Here is an 11,265-nt window from a genome sequence, read left to right on the forward strand (position 1 = left end):
AAAACAAGTATACATGATACTTGTTAAAGGTAGCAAGGATAAGTGAGGGAGACTACTACAGAGGGGCTGTGTAGTAGGAGAGGGAGACGGGGCTCAACTCCTAATATAATAAGAACAAGTAGAGATATAAAGGCAAGGAGCAGGGTGGGGGTCAGTGGATAGAAAATTACTAAGAGGAAACATCAGGGGTAAGGAGAATTCTGGCTAAACCAATTTGACAGAACTTTTTTCTGTAGTCAGGCTAGGGTGATAAGACATGAAGGGTGAGGGATAAAGAGTTTGATCATATATCAAGGGTAGAGGATTTTTGCTAAACTGACCCACCAGAATTCATGTTAATACTAGTCTAAATGGGCCAAGGACAGAGCCTAAGGTCAGGGACTAGTTAGAAAGAGGACTCAGAGAAGCCTGACTCAAGTTTGGTCAAAGAAGAGTGCTATGGTCTGAATATTTATGTTCCCTCAAAATGTATATGTTGAAATCCTAACCCCCAAATTGGTGGTATTAGGAGGTGGAGCCCTTGGAAGGTGATTAGGTCATGAGGGTGCCACCCTCATGAATGGGATTAATGCCTTTTATTTCAGATTTTTTGTGACTATTATTATTATTTTCATTGAAATATAGTTGGTATACAATATAAGCTACAGCTGTACAATATAGTCATTTGCAATTTTTAAAGGTTATACTCCATTTATAGTTATCATAAAATATTAGCTATAGTCCCTGTGCTGTACAGTATATCCTTGTAGCTTATTTTATACATAATAGTTTGTACCTCTTAATCCCCTACCCTCTCCCCTTCCCTCTCCCCACAGGTAACCACCAGTTTGTTCACCACATCTATAAGTCTGTTTCTGTCTCGTTATATTCACTTGTTGGTTGTATTTTTTAGATTCCACAAACTCCTTCATGAATGGGATCAATGTCTTTTAAAAGAGGCTCCAGAGAGCTCACTAGCCCCCTTCCACCATGTGAGGACACAGCAAGAAGGTTCTGGCTATGAATCAGGAAGAGGGCTTTCATCAGAATGAGACCATGCTGCTATCTTGATCTTGGACTTCAGGCCTCCATAACATTACAAAATAAAGTTCTGTTGTTTATAAGCTACCCAGTCTGTGGCATTTTGTTACAGCAGCCAGAATGAAAAAAGATGGTGAGAGAATCTTTGCCAGAGGCCCTTCCTTCCTCCCTTCCTCCCTCTGGCCTTTCTTCCTTACTTTACTTATTTCACTCTCCAACGCATATTCATTTAGTATTTACTTTAAGGAACTGAATAGATGGAAAACACAGGTTGAGCTATAAAGATCACTATTCTTATAGTATACAGTTTATTGGAGGAAGAGATAAGCGTCTGTGACAGAGCATGACATGCACAATTTTATTTTAGATAAACTGGTCAGGAAGACCTTTCCATGGAAGTGACATTTAAACTGAAGTTTGAAAGATGAAAATGTAGTAATGTTGGCAAATTTAGAGTGATTTTTGTAAGGACTTACTACACATTTTACTTTATTCTATATGCAATAAGTTGTCAAATGTGTTTGAAGATAGAGGATGCATTCTAATAGTGTGGATAAGAGCTTGCATTTAGCCTGAATATTAAAGAGGCCCCAGGAAACCTGACCATAAGGAAACCCAAACTCTGCTCCCAATACAAATGCTACTTTTTAAAAAACTTTCACCCTTTGGTCAACCTACTGTCCACTGAATTTGTTGAGGTTTGTGGATATTAAGACTTAAGCAAGAGAGGCAACTTGATTATAGTACAGTAGTTTGAATTTAAGCAAAATGGTATGCCTGAAATGTAGGGGCCTTTTTGTAATGTAATTTGAAAATGTGGTGAGTTTCTTTGAATAGGCAACCCAGACTGACCATTCAGTGACTCTCCATAAGAGCGACTACAACACCCAATTAGCACCATAAAAGGGAGAGTCGACATGACAGAGATGTGAGGTGACCATTTTTACCCACACCACACGCTGCCATTGTGGTTACACCTACTGGTGTAAATACTTGGTGAAAGAGGCAGTGCACCTCCCTGTGACTGCAGGCTACTGAACAAAATCACCAACCTCCCTTCAATAGGAGCATATAAAATTCTAGGCCTGGAGAAGAACAAGTAATAAAGTAACTATGTACTCTCCCCTGAGTTCATTATCCTCTTCTCTTCTCCCTACTGGGTCGAAGGAAGGCAGAAGATAACATTAAAGCTCATTTTCAGGGTCTGCATGTTCAGTTGTACAGGTGGTGCACTGCATATTTATAGGAGTGTCGTTCACTTTCTTCTTTACATGAATGGTGCCCCCTGGGAATTTTAGAGTGCACAACCTGTGAATCTGTATACGGCAGGCCTGCTTAATTTGGTTTTACTCATATATTGTGAGCTTTTGTGTTGCTTATTCATTTTGTGTTCTCTGTGTTCATTTGTTTTGAGAAACAAACCTGATATCCGTTTCATCCTTGGAACCGTAAAATTCATCTTTAAATATATCTATATAGGTAACAAACAGAATATTATTTATGTATATGTAAGTTTATTTATTTATTACAATAATCTAGGACGTAAGACTTTACAGATAAACAAATGTGCGGAAATATGAACTAACTTGCTTGTGAATAACAGACCTGGAGCATGCCTCAGAGAAAGTGTGTAAAATGGCTCAAAACTAGAGAAAGCATAGAAGCAAACTATCCACTGACACGGCACTAATAGAAAAGCTATCAAAAGTCTAAATCCGAGCAGAACTGGGAAGAAAGGAAAGCATAAGAGGGATGAGACCTTGCTAAATAAATATATTTTTATTTCCATAAATAGAGGTAAGCATAAGGAAGAGATGAAACTAATTCCTAGTGTCAAGCCTATGTAAGTGGAAAGGGTGTGATTTCAATTAACAAGAATTTCATGTTTAGATTCAAAACAAGTATTTGTGTCAAAGAACCAATTCCAGTAGATTCCATGAGACATGCATATTTAGATTCATTTTTCTGCATCAATGCTTTCAAGCTTTTAACCCATCCTTCTGGTGGGAAAGAAAAAGACATAAATATATGAAATATCTTATCAAGCTTTAATTATGTTTACTGCTTGATTTAAAATTACTCTTTATTAAGTTAAAACGAAGATATTCTAGACTAACTCCAAAGCAGAATTGAAATGGCACACGAAAATGATCAAACATGATTCAAGCATCTCATTTAACTGAGATTTTACTACATTTGTGTAATGATGTCTGATATTGTGTTTTCATTAAACATAGCAGAGTAGAGCGAAACAGGGAGAGTCATCCTATAGACCTTGTATGAATCTGAACATATTATCTATTACTGTAACTTTGAGAAAATCACTTAATTTGCATCAGCCTCCATGCCTTTATCTCTGAGAATAGTAATACCTATCTTGCATGGGGCTTGAAATCAAATAAGTTAAAACACAAGCAGAGTGTCTAGCAATTACAGTTGCTCAGTAAATAGCTCTTAATATTACCAATGGTCTCTGATGTGGGAAAACTATTACATAATAAATAGATCCTTAATCGGGTATCTTTAAAATCAGGTTGAATGCAAAGAACTTCAGATTTTATGTCCTCCCTTTTTTTATTTTTACCCAGAGAATAATGCAATTCAGAAAACAGAGGGAGAGATTAATTTCCACTTCAACTGAAAAGTCATCATTATAAGAGTTTTTTCATCATGTGCTATAGTACATTAAATATAACCATAAAATCTTTGTTATCTCTGTATTGAAAGGTAGAATGTGGTGTCCCTCTTCTTGAATATGGGCTGATCCAGTGGCTTATTCAATCAACAGAATGCAAGAGAAAAGGTGTGCTTGCACTTGTGAGGTTAAGTCATAGGAAGCCTTACAGATTCCAGCCAAGTCTCTTGAAATGTTTACTTTGGGTAAAGCCACTCACTATGTAAGAATTCAACTATTTTGAGATATCCAGGTTGCTAAGACTCCAAAACTACACCGAGAAATTTCATGGAGAAAGACAGAGACAGAGAGAAAACCAGCCCCAGATTTTTCAGCCTGTGCAGCCCAACTCAAGTCCCAGATTTGTGAATGAAGATGCCATCTTGGTTGGACATTTCAGCACCAAAAGATGTGACTCAAAGAAAACTTAGCCAGAACCAAGGCCCCAGACATATGACACCAGTCAAGCTTTCTAATCTATCTCCAATCATTCAAGCCACCACAGCTGAGGCCCAGTCATGATGGAGCAGAGATGAACCATCCCCAGTATTCTTTATCTTTATTCTTAGCTCACAAAGTCCTGACTATAACAACATGGTTTCTATTGTATCTACCACTGCGTTTTGGACTGGTTTGTTATACTGCAATAGTTATGTGGAATATATGTCTTGATCATTTCTTACAGTTCTAAAGCCACAGAACTCCTTTTACCCATATTCAGGGAGAATGCTATCTCTTGCTTATTTTCAGTCTCCCTTTGAGTCATAGAATCTGTTCAGAAGCTTCCTTGGACAGAGTCAGTAAAAGAAAACTCTTGATTACAAAACTCCATCATTACAACCAGGATAAAAGAACAGCCAAATCTGCTCACACACACCCCGTTTTTTCACCACATCATAAACAATGGATTGGCCAAATTTTTAAGTGCTTGACTCTGATTGAAAGTAAGCAACTTTCCATCTTCAACCTCTTCCCCTCCAACTCAACTTAGAGAGATGCTCTAGTCAACCTCCGGACTTCCTGATGCACCTCCCATCTCTGAAATGAGAAGTGAAGAAAAAACATCTTCAGAAGACTTCTGATATCAAGACAAGGGATAGAACAAAGGCCAAAGCAGCAATATTGCCATCCAGAGGAAAAACTACTGAACCTACACTGCAATACTCAGAAGGAAAGTCAAGACATGAGAGAACTAAGTGTAAAGCACAGCTATATTGGTGGCTTCTATTTAAATAATCAAGGTCTATAAGTAGGTCTCTGGGATGATGATCCCTATACCCTGTTACTTGCACCAGAATTGGGACATAACCAGGAACAAATAGTTCAGGAAGCTAGAGTCATTGACACTGAGAGCCAACTACAGGGAACACCAAACATCCGGGGCTATTAGTTCATGTGCTTCTGTACCTAAATTTGGAATGACTGTAAGACTTTCTGAATCTTCAGGTAACTTGCATACTATTCTAATCAAAAGCAGTCATGCTCCCTCTTAAGCTAAACCATACAACTTCAGAATCAGGTGTTACTTCTTATTGGTACCACTGTCCACTAAGCAAAGACAGAAATACAGAAGTAATCCTGACCCCTGCCTTTCCCTCATATTCCCCCTCCCCACTTTTCCCTCTTTCCCATATATTACTAGGTTTAATCAGTTCTGCTGCCTAGAGATCTGTTAAAGTCCTTCATTTTAATCATATTCCTTTGCCTTGATTCAGATCCTTGTCATCACTAGCCTAGGCTGCCCTCTATCTATTTCTGACCCTCCCACCTGAACTGTTGCCCTTCATATTCATCCTCAACACTACTATCAATATTATTTCTAAATTGCAAATTTGACCATCAACTGTCTAAAGACTTCAACATCTTTCCATTGCACTAATGATAAAGTCCAACTTCTAAACATGTCATAAAGGTCTCCATTTTTTGGCCTTGCTCTGCCAATTTAACTAATGTCTTTTTTTAGTAATTAAAATCTACTATCCTTGTTGTTTTACGAGTGTCAGCAGTGGCTGTTCTCACTTTTGAAAATATTTCCCGCTTTCATTCACTTAGAAAACTCCTATTCATCCTTTCAAACCCAAATGCAGTGAAACCGATTTTCTCTCTCACTCAAACCACTTTCTCCTCAAAACTGTAATTTTACCTCTGTGTAGCTCAATTGTTTGTTATACTCTAATGACAACAGATTCTTAAATATACTCTTCTTTGTATCTTAATATCCGATAATATGACTGACATTTAACAAACGCTGAACATACTTGACACTTGAATTGATTGAATTGAATTAAACTGAATCAATCACTCTCAAGAACACTAACGATTGTTAGGGTTTCCTGCATCAAGAGTACAAATCACGCTGAATTTTCATAATACTGCTAGTTTTGATTGAGGCACAGCAAACAAGTTTACAACGGATTTCCCCTGTGAAAAGAATAACTTCAGTAAAAGATAACAAATACACTCAGAAGTCCATAAAGGAGGCAGGGTGGTCTAGGGGATTCTGTTCTCATCCAAAGACTTGCTGAGATTTGATTCAGAGGGGAAAGATTGATTTTTCTAGCTTAAGTTAAACGAGGCATCGAACAAATGTCAAAAGCAGGACATAGACTTAGATTCTTCACTGTCACACCAGTAAAGTTACCATCCTTCCATCTCCTTGAGAACAAACAAGAAAGCCTGCTGTGGACCGTGAACAAAACAACAACTGTGAATTTACACAGCTCCTTAAACTTCTAAGCTGTGTACTGAGAGTGAATTAGAGGTCTCCTCCAGATAGCATTGCAAATGAGCGTTATTTTATTTTCACCAAGCCTTTCAGGTGATACATGCGACAAAATCAGCAGGGTCAGTACTCACTGTGGCAGACAAAGTAACTATTATGTATCTGTCCTAAAAGTTCCTGTGATGTTCTGGCTAGTTTTGCTTAAGGACTATTTATAATATTTATGAGAAAGGAGGACAAAAATGAACGTGATGCTTTTGTGGAGAAGGAATTCCCTGGCTGAGCAGAAAAGCCTGCCAAAGTTTTGGTGTTTCTTGTTTGTTTGAAACAAGACTGAAGGACCATATAATGCAAGATGAAGCCATTAACAGTTAAAAGGGAGAGGACACACTAAAGAGACTCAGCCAGGGCCCTGGTAAATTATCCAAAATTGTGGGCTTTCTTAGTGAGAGTCTAGGATTTGAGAAATTCATGAGGAGAAAAGGCGGAGGTCCCTGGGCACCTGAAAATGAGAATTGCTGCCTTGAACTAGGCTGACTTTGGCATGGCATTTTGAAGAAGGCAGTCCTATGGAATGTAACGAATAAATAGAGCATATCAGAGCCTGAAAACCTGAGAATAGGCTCATGTGGGTGAAACGAGGTGAAGAACGGTGCTTGGTACACTATAAACCCTCAGTAACATTGGCTGGTTTTGAATGAAATGAAACCTAACCTGAATCCAGTCCCTACTCGGTAACAGCGGGGAAGATAATGGGTGCCTAGGCAACGTCTAGCAAGTTCTGGGCTAGAGGCGGCTCCCAACTGTTGCGTCACCAGGGGCCACAGAACTGAGTCGGGAAGGGAGAAGGGAGGAATCTGTGCGGAGGGTCATCCGACTGAGTCGGAACCGGACACTCTGGCAGGAAGTAGAAAGCGAAGAAAACGAAACGACCATTGGTGAATTTCAACACCACGTCGTGAATTTCAGATAATTTTCCACTTGTTTATTAAGATGGAAAACTCGGATTCCAACGATGAAGGAGATGGAGTTTCGGCCCAACACATAAGTCAAACGGACCGATTGGTTCGGGAAGAAGATTTCTCCAGGTTCGTAAATAATCTGAGTGAAGAAGATTACGAACTTATGAGAGACAACAATCTTCTAGGCATTCCAGGTGAAAGTACGGAAGAAGAGTTGCTGAGAAGACTTCAGCTAATTAAAGAAAACGCACCACAAGACGCAGATGAAAATACAGGTATATTCTGCTTTTGGAGGGAATAGGATGGGATGAATAAGGAACTTCATAATAGGAAATAGTAACTTCATAATAGGAAATAGTAAATTATACAGAAGTGACTTACATTCATTTGGTAAGTAACTTCTCATAAAAAGAACTGGCATTTACTTGATTTTTGGTGAGCATGTCAAGGTCTGTTTGTTTGTTTTCCTGATTCACATTTGGGTTGTTTTAATTGGGAAACAGTGCAAAGTAGCCTATTTGTATTTTTCTTGGTTTTCTACCTCAACTGAAAGTCCCTCCTACTTCCTGAATTATTTTTTCTACATAGACATGTAAAAAAAGCAAACAGAAATATTCTCCACTGGGGACAATTGTGCTCTCTTCAACACCTGGGGACATTTGACAATGGCTAGAGATATTTTTGGTTGTCACAGGGGAGGCATGGGTGTTACTAGCATCTAGTGGGCAGAGGCCAGGGATGCTGCCAAAGATCCCACAATGCACAGGATAGCTCCCCAAAACAAAGAATTGTCCAGCACCAAAATGTCAGTAGTGCTAAGGCTGAGAAACCCTGCTCGGACCTCAGGTCTGGTGCCTTCCCTTCCAGTGTGAAGTAGAGGATTTTGCTGTCTAATGAAGAGGATACTATAATACTTTGGCTCTTGAATATGGTCTTATATGTACCATGCTAGGTTCAGTCTATTCATTTGATCTGACCTTCAATTTAATGTCAATTAAATATCTTGCTAACATTAAGAAGTATTCAAAATGCAAACACTTTTAAACCTATAAAACTTGTTTATGTTTGGGCAATAACCTTATATTTTAAAACAGCTTATCTATTATCAAAAGCACATAAGTGAAGAGCCTAGAAGTAGTCATGTTGGAGACTAATGAAAATTAGACAATAATGTAAATTGAACTAAACTACTAGCATTGTACCTTAACTGGTGTGTACCTTGTTTAATTGCATTAGTGTTTTGACAGTGGACTGAAAAATAAGTCTCTTGACATTCCTCCAACAGTGGTACACAGGGCTGTGTATATGATGAAATACTGAAACATAGACTTCCTCTGGATTCCCTTTTTAAAAAATTCTCTAAGTTTATCTAGGATTAGCTCTCTCTCTTTGGATGGAATCGAAACTATTCTACCTTTACTTATAAAGCTATACAGTGCAGTTTATAAAATATTAACTCTATAAATGTGCAATCAGTTGAAAACACCTGAGTATTTAAGTTCTCATTTTTTGTTTGTTTTTGAAACAAAGTTTCAGAGTGCTATTTTATGATGGTTCTAATTTTGGTAGTTCTTTTATGCACCCTCCCCATTTTTTTTTTTGTTAACAGACAGAGGAGACTCTTCAGATGACGTGTCTAGTGGTGACTCTCTAATAGACTGGCTTAACTCTTCTGGACAAACTGAAAATATGACAAGTGGACAAAGAGAAAACCAATCTTGGAGAGAAGAGAGCCAAATTAATCCTAAAAGTGATCAGTTCATATTCAGTTTAGAAATAAATGCTAACCTTGATCATGGGAGTCCAAATCCAGAGAATGAATATGTAGCGTCTGCAAGACTTCCCAGAAGAGAAAATATGGAAGACAGCCAAAGGCAAGTGCAAAGTCCACAACCTGAATCAATATTTAGAAGACCATCTATGTCTGAACAAGATACAACTGAAACATTAATGGAATTCCCACCTACCACAAGTCAGAGAAGAGCAAGAAGTAGGAGCCCAGAGTATCGGAGAACCAGAGCAAGAATTGAAAGTTGGTCGCCTCCACATTCACTTAGGGAAATTGTACAAAGACTTAATCATAGTATACCCTCTCAGAATTTTGAGCAGCCTCTGCTAAGTGAGAATGTGAGATTTTCTAGAACTGAGCACCAAGAAATATTGACACAGCAAATGACTGTATTTGAGTTGCAAAATAGCGGTCTTATTGAAACTTCTAGAACAAGGAATGCCGTTCATGGAGAAAATTCTCCAGATACAACCAGCAGTGGTGAATCTTGGGGAATGAGGGAAATATATCCAACCATACCCTTCAATCTTGAAGTAGGACAAGTTCATTCTGGAGCATATTCTCAGAGAGACAGCAGAGCTAGTAGAACTCAGTTAACATCTGAGACACCAAACAACACTGTCACTTCTGAAAGTGAACGAGGACTGAGGCATATGTATTCACATTCTGAGCAGGCAGGTGTGAGAGCTTATGTCAATACCATTAGAAATCCCGTTTGCAGAATGTTCAATACTAGCTTAAATGATACAACATCTGTTCCAATTCAGAGCACGTTAAGGCAGACAATGACAGAATTTAGTAACTCAAATAACCTTATGGACAGTGACAGTAATTTAGAGCATAGTGTCTCACCTCCAAGTCCAAACATGGAATGGCTAGAGTCACCTAGTGGTAGTAGTAGTGGTACATTTGGTTCTGATTCAAATGCTAGCTATGATACCCATTCAAGTTCCACACTGAGTTGTCATTCAAGCCCCAATTGTACGTCTAGTTCCAGTTCTAGTCCTATTTCTGGTTCCAGCTCAAGTGATGAAAATTCAGGAATTAGATCACTGATGTTTGAAGGCAGTGAAGAAACAAACTTAGCAGCAGACTTATCATCAGAGACCAGGCAAGTGGGTAGACAAATTAGCCTAATAATATATGATGAAAGTGACTCTGGGTCCTCCCATGATCTGCAAACTACAGGACTCACCAAAGCACAGATTGACAGCTTGGCTGTAAGATCTTTTGGTGAAAATGATGCACTAAAAGCCTGTAGCATTTGCCTTACAGAGTACACAGAAAACAGCAAGCTTCGCATACTACCTTGCTCCCATGAATATCACATTCACTGCATTGATCGCTGGCTGTCTGAGAACTCTACGTGTCCGATTTGTCGTAGGCAAGTAGTGGATTCCAATGAGAGTGAAAATCCTGATCGATGAATTCTCAGCTATATAAAGTGTTATAGGGCTTCCCTGGTGGCGCAGGGCTTGAGAGTCGGCCTGCCGACGCAGGGGACTGACAATAAAAATTAATTTCACACCATAGCGGTTCACTGAATTTCAATAAAAACTTAGCATGTGCACTGGGTTGGGATGTTCCTGATTCCATGGGAGAAATGTCTTAATATGATATAATGAATCTAGATAGATCCTAGTAGTATTATCTCGTCATGTAAATCCCAGACATCTCTTAGCCCTGTTCAATCCTGGTTGTGCATGCAGAGAAACAGAAACCCAACCAAATATCAATAATTAAGAAGCCATTTAAGACTACATTAGAGTCATTCACATAAAGAAGTCATGTTACATTCCTAGAATGCCATAAAAAGCTTTGAAACCCTTCTCTTCCTATCTCTCTCCACAGCAGTTTATCCCACCTCCCTAACACTACCTTAACGTTTCGCCTATTCCCCACTACCAATGTATCAGTCAGTTCTAGCTAAAAGCTGATGGCACACTTTAAAAGAGTGATGGAATAGCATTTAATGAAGAGACTAAAGTGTGTAAAGAATGAAGGGAAACCAAGAGATGATGAAGTACCCTGAGGCTAGCAGCTGTGAGAAGCCAGTATTATAACCACTAGGTTTGAAGGGGCATAGAGAGATAGCAGT

General features: G+C 38.8%; 1 protein-coding gene across 1 annotated transcript; it reads left to right on the forward strand.

Moving 5' to 3' along the window:
* Positions 1 to 7,091: 7,091 nt before the first annotated feature.
* Positions 7,092 to 10,661, forward strand: LOC308610984 (E3 ubiquitin-protein ligase RLIM-like). Its single transcript, XM_081259937.1, has 2 exons — positions 7,092 to 7,653; positions 8,988 to 10,661. Exons 1-2 carry the CDS (start codon positions 7,410 to 7,412, stop codon positions 10,592 to 10,594), a joined length of 1,851 nt encoding a protein of 616 aa, XP_081116063.1. The 5' UTR covers positions 7,092 to 7,409; the 3' UTR covers positions 10,595 to 10,661.
* Positions 10,662 to 11,265: the final 604 nt, after the last annotated feature.

Source organism: Mesoplodon bidens (genome assembly GCF_964165515.1).
Source record: "Mesoplodon bidens genome assembly, contig: HAP1_SCAFFOLD_49, whole genome shotgun sequence".
NCBI lineage: Eukaryota > Metazoa > Chordata > Mammalia > Artiodactyla > Ziphiidae > Mesoplodon > Mesoplodon bidens.